The sequence below is a fragment of the Pleurodeles waltl genome, chromosome 5, assembly GCF_031143425.1.
Source record: "Pleurodeles waltl isolate 20211129_DDA chromosome 5, aPleWal1.hap1.20221129, whole genome shotgun sequence".
NCBI lineage: Eukaryota > Metazoa > Chordata > Amphibia > Caudata > Salamandridae > Pleurodeles > Pleurodeles waltl.
In genome coordinates this window covers 626,790,804-626,809,770 of record NC_090444.1, presented here as the reverse complement: position 1 = coordinate 626,809,770, position 18,967 = coordinate 626,790,804, and the positions used below count along the sequence as shown (strand labels likewise).

At 46.4% G+C, this 18,967-nt stretch overlaps 1 protein-coding gene across 1 annotated transcript in view; it reads right to left on the bottom strand.

The window, feature by feature from the left end:
• LOC138295883 (chitin synthase chs-2-like) overlaps positions 1–17,199 on the bottom strand; it is a 442,200-nt gene extending 425,001 nt beyond the window's left edge. Inside the window, exon 1 of the mRNA XM_069234486.1 lies at positions 17,153–17,199. Within this exon, the coding sequence (XP_069090587.1) occupies positions 17,153–17,184 (32 nt within the window). The 5' untranslated portion in view covers positions 17,185–17,199. The remainder of the gene's footprint in view (positions 1–17,152) is intronic.
• Between the last annotated feature and the right edge of the window lie 1,768 nt (positions 17,200–18,967).

Sequence of the window (18,967 nt, the reverse complement as noted above, 5' to 3'; positions counted from 1 at the left end):
ATATAATTAATTGAACCCTGGCTGCTGTAAATGTGTTAGATATGAATGCTTTACAGATTCTTTGGAAAATCAAGTGTACACCAAGGTTTCCGTCTGAAGTCAGGAGGGAGGTGTACAGGATGGGAGAAGGGAGATAAGCACTGATGTGACACCGAAGCCGGTGAAATGTTTTGAAGTGTAGGAACATTAGTATGCCAATCAGGTTATAAGCCAGGTTCAGCATGTTTTAGGGGGTTAGAGCACATAACTTAGGTGCTGGATTTCAGTGTTCCAAAGTTTGAGTTCAAGATTACTAGAAGGTAAATCCCCCAAAAATGTAAAACTAAGGGTGACCATCTAACATAGAGGACTTCAATTTAAGAGCTATGAGATGACCATTCAGGTATTGACAGCAGTGAGGCAATGGGTGATCTTTGTTTGAAGAAGAGGAGTGAGCATGGGAAAATAGAAACTAATATTTGGCTGTTGTCAGCTTAGGGATGATGAGAAAAAACAAAGGAAACATGATTTATTCAAAAGAGGAAGTGTTAAGAGATAGGAGGAGGGATCATAGGACTGAGCTTGTGGGGCCTATGTGGGTAGAGATGTCATGGTGAGGACTGAGGAACATTCAGATACCAAGAAAAGGGGATCTGCAAGATGACATGACAACCATTCAATTTTTAAATTTTTGATGCCAAAGAAGCATGGTGTGCTCAACAATCTGAAATGAGGCAGAATGATGAAGAAGTTTGAGAATTAAGAAGAGTTGATTGTGATTGGTAGCGGTTATAAAGTTGGACACATGTATGGGCTGTTTCGTGCGGACAATGAAAGCTAGATTGAAAGGCATCGAGCAGTCTATTGATGGTGGGGAAAGCTATTAAGTGGCTGAGTAACAATGGCCTAGTATTTTAGAGAAGAAAGAGCGCAGGGAGACAGTACAGTAATTGTCAAAGGTCAGAGGTGTGTTTTTTTATTTGCGGACTTGAAGCAAGTTGTATATGAGAATGTGATGAGAGAGTGATTGAAGAGAGTCAAGCATGATAGCACATGGGATGAGAAATCTAGGGGTTACTCATTTGAGAGAGCCTAATGATGTACACAAAGGGTTGCAACATTTAGTTCGAAAATGATCCCAGTGGGAGATGGGGGTGGAAAGGTGGAGGCCTTCAAGGAGATTTTGGACAGCATAGGAGTGATGAAAGGGGACAACAGGCTTAACAGTAGAGATACCAGGCTGGTTACAATGTCTGAGATTTCAGAGGAGAAATAGGATGCAAACTTTTGAGCTGAAAGGGAGAAATGTGAAATAGATGTGCAAGGAAGAAAGAGAAAAATAATTTACAGTGACGGTGAAACCTTGAGCATGTGTTTCTAATGAGGAAAGTAGAGAGTAGGATGATTTGGCAGTGGAAAGGGTAGATGTGAGTGTTCAGGGCATACTTATATAACTTAATGTGGTCAGTGTTTGGATTTTTCCTCGAGTTGTGAAGAGATGCATGCTTTTTAGTTTTTAGTGCTCAAATAGGTGGGTGGATCCATGGCTAAGAGTAAGAGGCTGCTGAGGTGAAGGCACAAAGAGGAAGTAGAATTATGTTCTCACTTATTCAACAGACATAAAGTTGGGCAGTGATGAGAGGTTGTGCTGTATCTGAATGAGGAGTGTTTTAATTCAGTGAAAGTATTCGTGAGTGGGAAATGTGAGGTGGGTGGGATGGTGACTGACTGATATAATATTATGGTCAGAGGGAGATGGGCTAATGGTAGGTGGTGAGTAAAAGAGTGTATTGGACAGGAGAACTGGTCAAATGGATTGACATCTAAAGGTGTAGGGGAGGAGTGGATGTTTTTAGCTTGGAATGATTTAAGAGAAATTGACTGAGTCTGATCATGTTTTGGTGGTTGCTTATGTTAGGGTTATTCTCTAAGAATAATGGGAGTTTGATTAAAATATATAATATAAGATAAGAAATTAGGAATGTTGTTGAATTAAAGGCTGATGTGGTATGAGAGTTCTTTCACTTTAAGTCCCATTAATTCCAGTACACCAAATATGGCTAATTGGTGCTCAAGCACTCATGAAGAATGATTTCATGCACACAGATCATCATTACACAGAAAAAAATAACAACCTCATGTGATGGGGAAGCTCTTCCTCTGCTCCTGAGGCTTAAAATAATAAAAGGAAATTCCTCAGGGGCTCACATCAGAGGGATTTTCTGCCTCGTGTACGGGGGTGGTCTGGAGCCGTGCTCAGCACACGAGGACTGGTGCTGAGGTCGAGTCTGTGCCAGATTCTAGCAATGATCTGGGGGGGTGGGCCACAACAGTCAAAAGGTTAGGAGCCGCTGCTTTACGTCTTCAGTAAAATCTACATAGAGTGCTAAAGGAAAAGGGAAACATTTGCATTGTATGTAGTGTGCTTACCTCAAAATTGCAAGCTGCGAAGTTCTTTTTTTCAAAACATGAAAAACTATCAACGTTGTAAACACCAACTGTATGTCCGGTATAGAAAATCAAGCTGGGTATTATTAATGCATGCATATTGACTCCAAATTTGATTTAAATACCATAGGCTCTATTCACAAAGGTAGGTTTGCGTGTATAGATCTCCTCACATGTAGATTCACACCTGCACCTAAGTGCAAATCTCCTCATAGATGGAATTTACCATTTTCATGTGTAGATTTACATCTAGATGTAGATTTATGTCACCCCAACATTAAATTATAAAAAAAAAAAAAATTATTAAAAAACTTTAAACATATGTTTCCCTAAATATTGTTCATCTAGCAAAAACGAACAACATCCGTATACTAAAAATTTAAAAAAATTCAAATTTTAACTTCATTGTTTTTTTTAACCGGATTAAATGAAATGCCAACTTTTCATCCTCAACACAGAAAACAGTATGTAAGTTTTCTATTTTTTTCTTTGTAATAAAAAAAACCTATATACATATAAGTTACAACATATCTTATTAAAATACTATTATTTAAGATAATATATTTATTGGTAAATTAAAATGAATTTAAATACGGTTTATTCTAAAATGTTATTTTTCTTCAAACTGTGGGTCACGCCCCTTTGAGGGTCCATTAAAGCATCCTTAGAGAAAAGTAATGTTTTTCATCATTTTGGGATATAAAGTCATGTGAGGGGTGCAGGACAGGCAGTGCACTATTGCGCTTCATGCGGTTTATGTTTGCAAACTGAAGTGTTAAAACTGGGTGAGGCAAGGGAGCGTGAGATGTTGATGAACTGGCAGGGAGATTCGTTGCAGTTAAGTTTGCAGCCTTGTTTACAACGTTTCTGAGAGAGAATGGGACTCCTCTAAGTGTTGATAAGAGGAGAACTGGTTCTTGAGTATGAATTGCTCCAAATCTTTCTGAATGCTTTTGTAACATGGCGATTCTGCTCCTATACAAACTTATTTAATAATTTAAGAGTAGATTACACAGCTCAAATAAAGTTCAAGTGATTTCCTCTACTGTTTTTGTGATTAAATTGAAAAAAGTGGAAAATACACTTTTTATAACTGTTTTGACATGAAACTAAAAGCCAAGTTGGTAAAATGCTAGCCATCTAGTAATTCTGTCTGTGAACAGAGCAGCTCTGGGGCATCAGACCAATGGTCCATGGCAGCGCACAAGTAAGGGGTACAGGCGGATGGACGGTGTCCACCCACTATTTTCACAGGGTGGACGCCGTTCACCCTGACAAGAAGTTGGGCCCCACAGAAATATGTTGAACTTGTCCAGGTGTAATTTTCAGGCACCGGGACACATTCAGCTGCACCTTCATGTTGTCTGCTTTCCACTCCTAGCCGGAACATGCACTCAGCCAGTGGGGCTTTTTTATTGTCACCTCCAGCTAGACCAAAGTTAAAGGGAGCATCAGGCTTCCTTTTGATCGAGTATCCTGACTGGTCTGGGCCTGGAACCTCACACATAAATGCAAATGCAACCCTCACATTTAAATGCAACTGCAACAGACTGGAAACAAAAACACACAACTTGCTATCTCCTCACGGGTACTTAAGAGAGGCATGCTTTTATATAGGCTTACTACCTGTGAGGAAGTGAGGCGTCAGTCTCTGTATAGAAGTGCATGCACTGTAAGATTGTCAGATGTGTTGGTCTGTCCCAGTATTCACACAAATAACAATTTAAATAGGTCTATTTTATTTCTTTTATAGCGCTACTGATCCCAGTTAAGGGTGTCAGAGCGCTTTACGTAACGTACACATTATACATTGACAATAAATTAGGTAAGTGTGTAAATCAATGTACAAGATGAGTCACATGAGAAACTGAGGGTTATAATGTTTTGAAGTCACATGTTCTTCATAGTTCACTGTGCTATATTATTTATGAAGGACAAGTAACAAAAGGATCTCTGTGTTCAAAGCATTAATCCGTTGACCTATTTACATAAAATAAAAATCTATCATCTGCATGTTACATGATGTGCATAAATCACATCTCTCCAACAAATGCGTTAATCTCTGGAGTTATTTTGGCATTATTATTACCTGAGATTTCCTGGGCACCTCTTCAGCAGATGCCTCAAATCCATAAAATATTTTAGATGCAGACTTTTCAACAATTGGCAGAACTGATATACTACCATGCTTCTCCTTGTTGCCAATTTCTTTGTGGCAGGGTTTTGAAAAAATAAGGGGCTTATTTACAATCCCCTGTGGTTTTGGGCGGTGCCACAAATGTGCTGCTGCGCCACCCTGCACCAGTGGGAAAGGGCAGAAATGCACCACATCTACAAGATATGGTGCAGTTCTGTCCTCTCACCCTTGTGATGGTGCTAAAATTAGCTGCCTAGCACCACCACAGGCACCCTTGCACCATGGTGCAGGGATTGACTGTTTATGTGCAGGAAGGTGTCCCTTTCTGCACATAAGCAATCAATAAAGGCAATTTTTTACTTCTTTGTGTGCTGTGGAATGCAGCACACATAGAAGTAGAAAATTGTCATTAAAAAATGATTGTTTTGTGCAGGAACAGACACCTGTTCTTTCTGTGTGTACTGAAGAATGCAGCACACATTGAAGAAGCAAAAACGAGGAGAAATAATAGTATTTCTACTCATTGCACCACTCTAACGCTACCCCTGGGGTGGCGTTAGTTTTTGGCGATGCCTCAGAATTCAAAATCTGGGGCAGTGTCAAAAGCAATGGGTGTTGCGTGGAAATGCCCAAAGCAACACCCATTGCACGCCCCTCTGCTGCAGAAAACTGCATTGGCGGGCCCATATTTACAAGGCGGTGTTAAGCCACTCAAAATGCCTTAGCGGCGCATAGTAAATGTGGAAATGGGCACAGCACTACCAGACCGTCGCTGAAAGTGACACTCCAGTGGCTAGGGGCTTGTAAATAAGTCCCTAAATGTATTAGTTGAGGCCCAAATTTTGTGTCAGGATCACACAACTTTTTGGCACAACCCTGACATAAAATCACATTTGGTAAATTGATTAATGTGCTTAAATGTACTCACGAAATAACTGATAAACATATGTGTGAGGTCTGAATATCTGATGTCACTTCTTGTGATGCCACTTCCAGTGAAATCACCTCATGTGCAATATCATGCGTCGTGACGTCATGCGCTGCGATACGATGTGCGATTATGTCACTTGTAGACTACCTAACTTGGTTAGTCCCCCGACTTCTTTTTTTTTGGACTTGTGCCCTGGTCCATGGGGTAGCAAGACAATGCAGGGGTTCCAAACAGCAGATGCTACATAGTTCTTTATAGAACATAACTATAAAGAGGCTATAGGACATCCAATGGGGGCTTTGGAGAGATGGCCCAGCTTAGGAGGTGTAGGTAATGGTCACAAATGCTTTTCATGAAGTGGCTCAATACTATTTTTTATATTTCATTTTTGTATTTCGTCTATACAAAGTAAAGCACCGTTGAATATTTTTAACCAACTTGTATCCCTGAATGCATTTCTGCTATTATAGTCCCCACATTTATTGGGTATTGTGGACTAAATAAAAGGTAACTCTAAGATTCTGAGATCATTTAATATTTAAGAAGCCCGGCCCTCTGCCTCACTCCTTCTGCCCCCTTTCTTGACCATAACATTTAGAAGGGGCCTGACTTAAAATGTGTTGTGCAGGGAGGGCTTGGCACAAAAACCTTTGAAAACCTTTGCCCTATGTGTTATTGTTATTGCCTATTCCTATCCATTTCTATGGGGGGAGGGTGCAGTATCAATGGTCTAAATATGGCATAATATTCTTAAGAAACTCCAGCTTCTGAATGTTTGTAGTACATATATATGATTTTTTTTTTATACTTTGTTTATTGGCTTTTTCAAAAACACTACATCTCATATTCATTATTTCTGCAGTTTGATATTAGTTTCATATACGTCATCATTGTTACTAGCCCCTGGCTGTTATTGCAGTGGGTCTATGCCTGTGTCATGTGATTACATTGAGTCAGGAGCAGTCTTATAACATATATACACACACATTTCATACCTTATAGGATATAAATCAGAGATCAGGGATACATTTAAGCCCCAGCTAAAGAAATTAGAGCTGTAACCAAAATGTGAACACTAAACACTGTGCCTGTGGATCTTCTCATTACAGGAGTTCTTATGGTAGTACGTGTTGCGGGGGAGAGTGCTTGTATGTGGAACCATCTCCTGATGCCGTGTAACTTTTTCTATTAGAGGGTGTCCCCGCCCGTTAACTATGATGCTGTTGCAAAGACCACGCATGGGGCTAACACTCCTAACTGCAACATGCTGCTATTGAGCCTCATTCATCTGTTACCTCCCCTGATCACTCTGGCAAGTACCTTTAGGGTGTCCAATAGCTGTATCCCTCTCACAGGGTCTCATCTATCCCGGGAGATGGGCCTGAGTCCCTGAAAAGTATCCACACCATGACTCCTGTCTCTCAGCCCTTCCCCTGCTCACTTGACTCCCACGTCTCCACCACCTCCATCCATAGAGAAGCAATGGGGGACTGACGCACTCCCCGTTCTTCCTCCCTTTTCAAGGAACGGGTTTCCACCCGCACCCACTTCATCACGTCTTTCTAGTGTCAGGCCCACAGGAGACCTCTAGGCCATGGCTATCCAGCGTCTGGCTAACACTAATGCCATATCCAGCAATCTACTGCCAACCTTCCCAGAAGCCGGTCTAAGGAACAGCCCCAACAGGCAGACTAAGGGGTCAGTCGCGAGTGTGTCCCCCAGCATTCCCAAGACCCTAAGCCAGAACTGCTGTAGACCAGGGCACTCCCATGTCACGTGATCAAAGTCTGGGTCTGGAGCATTGCATCTTGGGCACCCTCTGGGCTTACCTCCATATATCTTTCGGAGCCTGTACGGTGTTAGGTATGTCCTATGACTGCAGTTGTATTGGAGATATTTAAATTGTGAGTTCTGTGAAACCCTATGGTGATAAGCCAGTACTCTCTGCCATTCAGACTCTGTCAGTTCCCTACTCAGGGTCCCCTCCCATCTGGATCTCAACATCTGCAGTGACTTTAGGGTCATTTCACTGAGGGCTCTATAAATCGCCCATTGACAGCAGGATCTGTAGTACTCTGTGCACTTCCGGTTCTGCGTTCACTGTGTTCCAAAGGCTCTGTGTGGCTCACGTCAATGCACTATAGGTAAGGAACTGCCCACCCTGTAAGCCAGTCTCGGCCATGAAGGCCTCAAATGGGACCAGTACACTGGCCCGGAAACAATCCCCTAGTGTCTCTAACCCTACTTCCGTCCAAGGCCTCATCCGGTGCGTTGTAAAAATCCGCACACGGGTGCCATGAGGTATTCCCACCAGCGGCAGTTTGGTGCGTACAGGACTTTCACACCAGTGTGCCTCAGGCTCCGTTTCCAGCAGGTCAGGGCCACAGTCAGCAGAGCATCCGGGTCCTGAATGGAGACCCTCAAGTTGAGCATTCTAGCTATTAGTAGGTCACCATTGCCCCTCCCAGTTGGCACACCCAGGTCTGGGAGATCCCTGCCTGCTAGCCACCTCATTATCCACTGTAGTTGGGCAACCAGATAGTATAACTCAACATCTGGTACCCCCATTCCACCCTCGCTTGTGGGATGATGAAGTGTAGGCAGGGAGGTCCGCTGCCTGCCGCCATCTCAGAGTAATTCCTTGAGGAGGGCATCCAGATCCCTGAACCAGCCCACTGGAATGGACACTGGGAGGTTAATAAAAAAATATAACAGGTGGGGTAGGATAATCATTTTAGTCAGTGTTACCCGGACCATCAGGGGAAGCTTAAGGGAGCACCAGAACGCCACGCAAGGTTTCAGTGATCTGAGTGCTTTACCCAAATTACCATCACACAAGTCCTGGGGTCGTGGAATATTTGTATCCCCAGGTATTTGAACTTGTGGAGGGCCCAGGAAATATCGGGGGCAGTCGGTGGGAGGAACTGTATTCGCGAGTAGTGGAAACACATGTTTTTTTCCTATTCACCTTTAAACCCAATGAGCCGCCAAATTCCTCAAGTATTTGTAAAGCACAGTGGATCCCCGTTGTCCCGTCCCGTAGGTATACCAAAAAGTCGTCTGCATATAACTAGATAACATGATTAGTGTCTCCCCTCAGTACTTCTCGGTCGTGACCTCGCTGTCAGACATTTGCTTCGAGGGGCTCCATGGCTATGGCAGAAGGGGAGACAGGGGGCATCCCTGCCTGGTACCTTGATATATGCTGTAGGCCTCGGAGATCGTCCTGCCGGTCTTCACCCGCACCTCTGGGGAGCTATACAGTAACTCCACCCATCGCACCCAGCGGTCGCCCATTCCCATACTGATCATCACCGCCTGAGGTAATTCCACCTCAATGAGTCAAATGCTTTCTCCAGGTCGACTAACAGGGGCATAGCACGATGGGCTGCAGGTCTGGTGGAATGTGTAAGAGCGAGAGCAGTCACCTAAGATTTAGGGAGTTGCTGCGTGCCGGCATAAAACCATTTTGATCATTGTGTACTAACTGATTGATGTGGGGGAGCAGTTGATTAGCCATAATCTTGCTAACTATCTTGAAATCACAATTTAGCATGGATAGAGGCCGAAAATCAGTTACTGAAACCTCTTTAGATTTAGTTTTGGGCAAGGGAACCACCAGCACCTCCCTCAGTGTCTCCCGGAAAATGCCCCTTGCATACACCTCCGTATATAGCTCAACCAATTTGGGCGCTAGGATATCAGCAAATGACTTAGAGTACTCCATAGGGAGCCCGTCCGTGCCTAGCGTTTTGCCCCCTGCCAGCTGTTTAATAGCTGCCTTGACCTCATCCAATGTTATTTACCCCCCACCCATAGAGTCCCTTGTGTCAAGGTCGAATGAACGCAATGCCCGCACTTGCAAGTGACGCTCCAATGTCAAGGGCAGGGCCTTGTCCGGCAGCCTATATAGGAACGTATATTAGGATTTAAATGCAGCATTAATACCTGAAGGGGAGTACTCACACCTCCCATCCATGAGTCGAATGCTAGTGCTATGGGTAATACCGCTACCTGGGTGCACCAGCCAGGCAAGTACCCTGCCAGCCTTGCCCTCCTCCTCGTGTACTGAGGACATGTACCTTTGGTAGTTAGGGCACCGCAGTCTTTCCAGAGCCTCATTGTATGCCTCCCGTATGTGACGTAGCTTTTGTTGCATTCCTTTGCTTGCATCTTGCTCATTATCTCCATCATGTATCTCTCGTTCTAGTCGGGTAAGATCCTGTTCAAGTGCTCTCCGGATCCCCACAGTCTGGCTCATACAGTCCCCCCACGTCACTACCTTCAAGGTCTCCCATTCTATGCCCCGGGAAGCTGTGGACTCCTTATTAATAGCTATGTGCTCTGTTAAGTGTGTTCTAAGAGAGTCTGTAAAGGTTACATCTTCCAGTGCCGCTGGCTGGAGCCACCAAGTGGGTATCAGGGGCCTTTTGCTTGCGCAGCGCCAGGTTAACAGTAGGGGACTGTGGTCTGATAGTATGCACCCTGGATATTTGTAATCACTACTTCGGGACTAATAGATTTAGCACACACAAAACGGTCTATTCTAGTGTGTAGGCAGAGGAGGCCCGAGTAATAGGAGTAGTTGTTCGCTGTGTTCGCGATATGTCCTCCATACCCACTCTATCAGTTCATTTGTTATCTTGTGAGTCCCTGCTCCCAGTAGCAGAGGCGTAGAGCGGTCCATATCAGTATCAAGGACACAATTAAAATCCCCACCCAGCAGCAGGTGTCCCCCTGTCATGTGAGCCAACCTTCCCAAGAGGGTATGCAAAAACCAGATCTGGTCTTGGTTTGGTGCATAGATACATCCTAGGGTCAGGTGCCTTCCACGCAGTCTCCCTTTCACCACTCCATATTGGTCCTCCTGGTCTACATCTGTGTTAATAACTTCAAAAGGGACCGCAACCCTCACCCATTTCAGTGTGCCCCACGCTAATGCAGAGTATGTAGTGGCATGTATTTGGCCCCTCCATCTGCGCCGGAGCCGGTCAGCCTCGTTCGCAGTAATGTGTGTTTCTTGGAGTAATGCTATGTGGACCCCTCTTCGTTTAAGATATGCCAGGATCTTATGGTGCTAGCCATAGTCCCCATTCCTCGGATATTCCACGTCATTATTTTGTAATCAGCCATGTGGGTGAACCGTGGACAATGTGGGGTATATGCCCCCCTTGCACAAGCCCTCCAATGAACGCCATATCCTCCCTCCACCTGTCTGTGCCTCCTTCAATTCAATAACATTCAACCCCACAGGCCCAAACTGAGAGTTTAACAACAGTTCCCAACTCTCACACCCCAGGGAAAACCCGCAACTGCTAGATGCCCAAACCATGAAGGCTAAGCTAAACAGTTGAAAAAGTTCATATACTAATCTCGCCATCAACTAGATTTTGGCAAGAACCGTCTCAGCCTGTAGAATTAAATGAAGCCCCTAATCAGGGCCAGTTACAAATCCTTTGGATGTTGAGGGGAGGTCATGCTAACTCATCCGCAGTTTGGGGAGTCATCGCAGGGGCCCCATCTGTGTGATGAGAGACGGAAAACTGGTCCCGCTGATCAGATTCGTCCCCACTGGATTTGCCTGCCATTTTAGTACTCTGCAGTGTTGCCTCTGCTTTCAGGACCGCCTTACTATCCATCTCGTATTGCACCAGTGTTGGCCGTGGCCCCCTCCGGGGACGGTCCCACAGTCCCCAGTGTCTCTTGCGCCCCTGCCGGGTCTCCCTCTCTATTTGACGGGTACCATCTGTTCCGGCCCTGTACGTCTCCAACCAGGCCCACCCCTCGTCTGGTGTTTGATAGAAGTGTGTGCTGTCAACGACCATTACCCGCAGCCTGGCAGGAAACAGAAGTGAGTATTGAATACATTCTTCTTGGAGTACTCGTTTCATCCCTGTGAATGAGGCCTGTCAGGCTTGTACCTCCACTGTAAAGTCCGGGAACAGGATTACCATACCATCGTCCACTTTGAAAGGTCCAGCTTCCCTGCGCGCTGCAGCGGTACATCTCTATCCCTGTAGTGCAGCAACTTAGCTGCCACTATGCGGGGTGGGTGAATCAGAGCCAGGTGCATAGCTGGCACTCAATGCGCCCTTTCCAGCATGAAAAATGGGGTGAGCAGCGGCGGTGCCACCTCTGTCCTCATTCACTTTTCTAGATAGGACACCATGTCTGACCCCTCGATGTCCTCTGGCAGACCAATGATGCACATATTATTCCTGCGATAACGGCCTTCTGCATCTTCTGCTCTGCGTTCCAACCTGAGGACGCGATCAGCTAGCTGCGCCATTTGAGCTTTCATATCTTGGTGTGCTGGGTTCAATTCCGTGCAGTTTTATTATTCCGGATTCTATTGGCTAATTTCAGGTGGTCCGCTTTCAGCAGGCCCAGTTCAACAGATCAACAGACAATCTTGCGCTGGAGGGTTGTTTTAGTGTCCTCAATGGACACCAAGATCTTATCCAGGGATAGCTTGCAGAGTGGCAGAGTCCTTATTGTCTGACTGCTCCATTCCGTCCAACTGACGCTGGCCTTGTGATTTAGCCCTCAGTTTGCTTTTGGAAGGCATCTGCAGCGTGTCCAGGTGCTCCTCCATTCCAGCCCCCAGCGGGTCCTTCAGTGACTCTGTCCCCAGGATCTCCGGCTCCTAGACCGCTAGATTGGGAGTCCCAGCCTGCCCGGCCGTGTTCCAGGCTCCAGTGGATCTCCGACTCTTCACTGACACTGTCTCGATTAGGGTTGGTAAGGCCTCGCATACAGTATCCTGGGCACAGCTGTAGGGAGGCAGCAGCAGACACAGTCCGGGGCGGCTACTAGTCACCTATGTGGGCCACCCGCTTGCTCACACGTCTCTGCCTGAAGTGAGAGGAGGGGCGGATACTTGTCCGCTGCCCCAGTGGCACTCCACGGCCCTTGGGTCTTCAATTGCTGGGTTGCGCCATCCCATCTAGTGGGCCCACTGGAGGCGCCTCCCTCCCAGTCACCTCCTCACTGCCAGGTCAGCCTTAATTGTCCTTCGAGGGGCCCGCCTCCTCCTCATCCCCTGCTGCCACTCCTCCTCACCGCCGCTCACCTCGTGTCTTCCCCCAGCCTGGGGGGTCAGAGAATCCAGCGATCAGGCCACGGTCTCGGCGCCGCTCTCCGAGCGCCAGTGTCCCCACTCCTCAATGGCGCCGTACCCAGGTCCACTACAGGCAGTAGGGATAAAGGGGGTCAGGCTCACACCGATGGGCCCAGTCCGGGCCCCCAGGGAAACCAGGCCGGGCCATGGGCTGCGAGTGCTCCCGCACTGCTCCGTCAGGTCACTCAGGTCCATGGGAGCTCCTTGCTGGCCATCAGTCGACTTTGCAGCCATGCCTTCTCCTCAGCCTAGCCGCGGCCTCCCGACTCTGCCCCTGTGCTCAATGTGGGTCTCCTCTCCCTCACATCTATCATCCGGATGTCCGCGGGTGGTGGCTCACTCCCAGCTTCTCACTGGTTGTGAGCTGTGCCCGCTTCTATGCCCTCCTCTGTCTTCCCTTAGGGCAGGTTTAGGGCCCTGTTGGGGTATTTGTAGGAGGCTGGCCTGGTTTATAGTGGGTACCTAAGGTACTTACACCTTATACCAGATCCAGTTATCCCTTATTAGGGAAATGTAGTCAGTGTCTAGAAGCCAGGTTGCCTAGCGGTAGCTGTAGGCAGAGCAGCCAAGGCTGTACTAGGAGACATGCAAAGCTCTTGCAATACCACTGTAGTCACACAGTACTCACACACATGAAAGACAATACCCAGTGTTACCAAAAATAAAGGTACTTTATTTTAGTGACACAAGGCTTTGGAGACTATACTCCCTCAGGAGGTAATTAAATTACACAATATATGCACTAATAACTAAAATCAGGTAACAGTCAGAAAATAGTGCAAATATTGAAAATCACAATAGGTTGCAAGGGCCTAGGGGAACACAAACCATATACTAAAATAGTTGAATGTGAAATTTGGTTTCCCACCTAGGCAAGTGTAGTGTGTGGAGGGGTGCTGGGAGTGTAAGAAAACACCAAAGGCAAGTAAAATACCCCACCCCTGAGCCCAGGAAAGAAGGAATAAAACACAGCAAGTTTCCGAAAAAAATTAGAATTTGTGGTAAAAGACAGTGCAAGAACCAGAAGAGACTGCAAGACACCAATGATGGATTCCTGGATCTGAAGGTCTGTTGGAGAAGGGGAGCAAGTCCAGGAAGCACTGAAGAGTCCCAGGAGAACAGGAGCCCCTGCTAATCCGGATGAAGGTGCAAAAGGAGAACAACCGGTGAGAAGACAAAATCAGTATTGCACCAAAGAAGATAGATGCGGATTCCGGTTGGTGCAGAAGATGTCCTATGCCGGATGGATGAATGCAGTCTGATTTGTGTCGCTGGATTCTGCCAACAAGCCTTGGTAAATGCAAAATGTGCATTTCATGAAAAATGGCGCTGCCCGGGTCCAGGAAGGACTAGGTCGACTCTACCCGGGGGGTGATGGAGGGGGCTCTCAGCAACTCAGAGAACTCTCAGAAAACCAGGCAGCATGCACAGGAGTCCCACAGCATGGGGACAAAGGAGTTGCAAATGGTAGTCATCACAGCTCTACACAAAGGGATGCTACGCCGCCACAGAACAACTCAGGGAGCTGAGCTGAGCAGGATAGAGTGCTGGGGACCTGGGCTGAGAGGTGCACAAAGGAATTCTTGAAAAAGCGCACAGAATCCCTAGGAGCTGCAAAAAGCACGGTTCATGGGGTACTGTCTGGCACGGGAAGGTAAGCTTTTAACTCCACCAAATTTGGACAGCTGGACCTTTGGACAGTCAGAGTTACTTTAGTCTACCAACTGTGTTCCAGGATCCATGCTCGTCATCAGGAGAGGGGACCCAGAGTACCGTTCATCACTGCAGAGAGGTGCCTGCTGAAGCAGGGAAGTGACTCCGTCACTCCACGGGAGATTCCTTTAGTTCTTCTGATGCAGGATGAAGACAGCCAGTCCTCAGAGCATGCACAACCTGGAAACTGTTGCAGTTGCTGGCAGGAGCTGAAGTTACAAGGTTGCAGAAGTCGTCTTTGCTTCTTTGTTGCAGTTTTGTAGAGTACTCTGGAGCAGTCAGCGGTTGATCCATCAGTAGAAGATGACGTAAAGGATGCAGAGGATTCCTGCTGGAGTCTTGCAATCCGAATCTGAGGAAGCACCCAAGGAGAGACCATAAATAGCCCTGAGAGGGGGATTGGCTACCTAACCAGGTGAGCACCTATCAGGAAGGGTTTCTGACGTCACCTGCTGGCACTGGTCATTCAGATGCTCCCAGAGTTCCCTTACCTTCCTGAAAACAAGATGGCAGAACCCAGGGATACTCTGGAGGAGCTCTGGGTACCACCCATGGGATGGTGATGAACAGGGGAGTGGTCACTCCCCTTTCCTTTGTCCAGTTTCACGCCAGAGCTGGTACTTGGGGTCCCTGAACCAGTATAGACTGGATTATACAAGGAGGGCACCATCTGTGCCCTTCAAAGCACCTCCAGAGGCTCTGGTAGGAAACCCCTCCCATGTCTGTAACACCTATTTCCGAAGGGAGAGGGTGTAACACCCCTCTCCTAAAGAAAATGCATTGTTCTGCCTTACTGGGATTGAGCTGCTCAAGCCCCAGGTGGGCATAAGCCTGTCTGGGAGGTGGCAGCAGCTGGGGCTGCAGTGAAAACCTCAGAAGACTGGTATGGTATTACTGAGGGTCCATGGTGGAGGCCCCAGGGTGCATGGAATTGCCCCCCCCCAATACCAGAATCAGATTGGGGGTACAATTTCCAGTTTCTAGACAACTCACATGGCCATATTCAAGGTTACCATTGTGAAGCTACATATTTCTATTGACCTATATGTAGTACACATTTATAATGCCGTACCCGCACTCACGAAGTCCGGGAAAATAGGCCTGGATGGCGTGGGGGCACATCTGCTAGTGCAGGGGTGCCCTCACACCCAGGTACTATGCACCTAGCTTTCAGGGTCTGAAGGTTAGACATATAGGTGACTTGTAAGTGACCTGGTGCAGTGAAAATGGCTTTGAAATAGTGCTTAGACTATTTCACTCAGGCTGCAATGGCAGTCCTGAAGAAGTGTTTGTACGAGCTCCTTATGGGTGGCAAAAGAAATGCTGCAACCCAGGAGAATCTCCTGGAACCCCAATACCCTGGGTACCTAGGTACCATATATTAGGGACTTATAAGGGGGGTCCAGTATGCCAATTTGGAGTGGAATACTGGGTTACTGGTATGTGAGTACAAATGTGGAACCAGAGAGAGCATAAGCACTGGTGTTATGCTTAGCAGGACTCCAGTGATACAGTCAAGCATACTAACAAAACAGTAAAACACACTGACATGTAGGCCATAAACTATGAGCACTGGGGTCCTGACTAGCAGGATCCAAGTGACAAAATAAAAACACACTGACAAACAGGCCAGAAATGGGTCTTACCATGCTAGAAAGAGGCTACTTTCTCACAGTATTCCAGTTAGGATTAATGTCGGCCGGCATGGAGCTAAGCCATCATGCGTCCACCATGTTGGTCGGCCAGGCCATGCCCCAGTAGTACATATATATGATTTTATCCAAGAAGCCAGTCATTGAATGAACAAGCTATTCATGCTCTATTGTTAACAACAGGTGATCATTCAAAAAAGGCCAGGGTTTATAAGGGCATGGGGGCTGATGACACCTTACAGAGTAGAAGTGTGTTCTGCAAGGAGAAGCCAATGTTTGAATGGTCACTGACATTCCACTACTGCATCCACATTTAATGTTATTGTCTATGTACGTGGTCTGCAAATGATCTGGACTTGGATTTAGAATCACTTCAGCACCAATTAAGCATCCATTCATCCGTTCATTACTCTGTTTGTCCGACCCCCTGCCTGTCTATGCCTGCTGGTTTGCGTGCTGTCTAACTATAAATGTGTTGCCTAGGAGTTTATAGTTCATAGGATTCTGTATCTGTGTTGTCTTTGTGAGAATCGGTGCATTGGTCTATGTGATACCTGTGTGCATAGGTGACTGCTTGCCTGGTGGTCTGTGTGCTTGGCTGCATGCAGATATTGGGATAATATACAGAAATGCTGTTGATCTGTTATTATGGATACCTGCATGCGAGTTCGTATTTGGGCATAGGTGACTGCATGCCTGACTGCTTGGGTGTATGTGTGCACGTCTGGTGGGATGCTAGAAAAATACAAGGATTGTCAGTGTTTCAGGCAAAACTGAAATGTGCTAGTGAGCTTCCCACACACTTATAAAAGATCACTTACTTTTATCACCTTTTCAAGTGATTAGTGCCTTAAGGCTGCTGCCTTACCTCATCTTTTGTAATTGTCGGCCATGTTATTCTGTGTGTGTGTGTCTTTTGGTTTGTGCACATTGATATCTGCAGGTATGTTGTTCTGTTCGCATATGTATCTACATGTGTGATATGTGCACATGCATGTTTTCCTCTGTCTGCATGCATTATTCTAAAAGCCTAACCTCTTGGCTTTATCAATGCTTGTTTTTACAAAACCGCTTACGTTTGTGCGAGGTTTAAAATCTCAAACTCTAGAAAAAGGGTTACGACGGTGTCACTAATAATTTCTCATTAAAACATATGACAAAGTAGCCCTTACCTTTCTTCCTCTCTGGTCGTCAGCATCTCCATTCCATACCAGTCCCTCTCGCCAATGAGATATTCTGGTGAGTGATGCTGCTCATTTGTCATCTCACACATTTATACGTTCTGAGTTGACATAAGGAGCGGTCCGACAAACCGCACTCTTGATGTTATGCCTATGTGTCTCTGAAACTAGGGTTAGTTCCAAAATTGCACAATGCCCAGTAAAGGCAACTAATAGATGCTTTCTCTTCCTGTAGGTGAAACTAGAATGCAAAATAAATACCAGTTATGTTCAGAGGTACTTTTTTTTAGTAACATTTGATTAATTTGTGGAAGTAAAAAGTGCAGCCAAATGAGGTGAATGAGTCGCGTGCAACACTGTGAAGCTTGAACAATTTTCAGAGAAGCTGCCATCGAAGTTAAATCATTTAAGCTATAGGGAGTATGAAACATCCAAGTCTCACACAAAGAACAAATGTAGCAAAGCTGGTGATTCATTTTGGAGCACACTGTCGCACATATATTACTAAACTGTGGTGTGGTAGTGCACTGGCTTATACAGATGGCACATTTTCCATTTAAATGACCACTAAATTTGCAGAGAACTGCTATTTTACTGATAACACTGTATATTGCACAACCATAGTGTGTGGTTATCGGATTTCAGCATATGTTTATCATTTACACACAAAGTAAAGTCTTGAATTGTCTTTTTATCCTATTAAAATATTTATTTCCAACACAATTCAGAATCACAAGAAATGTGCTTTATTTGTGCTTTTATAACTGCTGATTTATTTTTAAATATATTTACAGTTCATTCAATCAATCAATCAATCAATGTATTTGTAGAGCGCACTACCCACCAATAAAGGTCTCAAGGCGCTAAGAGGAAGGGGGGGTGCAGCTACTGCTAAAATAGCCAGGTTTTGACGCGCTTCCTGAAAGTCAGCAGGTCTTTGGTCTGTCGTAGGGGCAAAGGAAGGGTGTTCCAGGTCTTAGCGGTGAGATGGGAGAAGGATCTGCCTCTGGTAGTCGCTCTTCGGATGAGGGGGACGGTGGCGAGAGAAAGGTCGGCTGAGCTGAGTTGGAGGGACGGGGTGTAGAAGGTGAGTCGTCTGTTGAGGTAGGCTGGACCGGTGTTGTGGAGCGCCTTGTGTGCGTGGGTGAGGAGCTTGAAGATTCTCTTTTTGTAATGGGAAGCCAGTGTAGGTCTCTCAGATGGGGAGTGATGTGGCTGTGGCGGAGGGCATCAAGGATCAGGCGTGCAGATGCATTTTGTATGCGTTGCAGTCATTTGAGGAGTTTGGCTGGGGCTCCTGCGTAGAGGGTGTTTCCGTTGTCAAGTTTGCTGCTGACGAGGGCTTGGGTGACTGTTCTTCTTGTATCTGTGGGGATCCATCTGTAGATCTTGCGAAGCATGCAGTGGGTGTTGAAGCATGATGAGGAGACTGCGCTGACTTGATTGGTCATGGAAAGTATTGAGTCAAGGATGATGCCCAGGTTGCGTGCGTGGTTGGTGGTTCGGAGGCGGACGCTCTGGGTTCTGCCGGAGAGGAAGGAGGTGGTCCACTCCAGAGCTTTGTCCTGGATCTCTGCATTGTGGAGGCGTGTGCGTAGGATGCTGTAGCAGACGGTGTCGAAGGCAGGCGAGAGGTCCAGGAGGATGAGGGCCTCAGTTTTGCCGTTGTCAAGCAGGGCCCTGATTTCGTCGGTGGTGGCGATGAGGGCAGTTTCGGTACTGTGGATGCTGCGGAACCCTGACTGGAATGGGTCCAGGATGTTGTTTTCTTCGAGGTAGTGGGTCAGTTGTCTGTTGACGATCTTC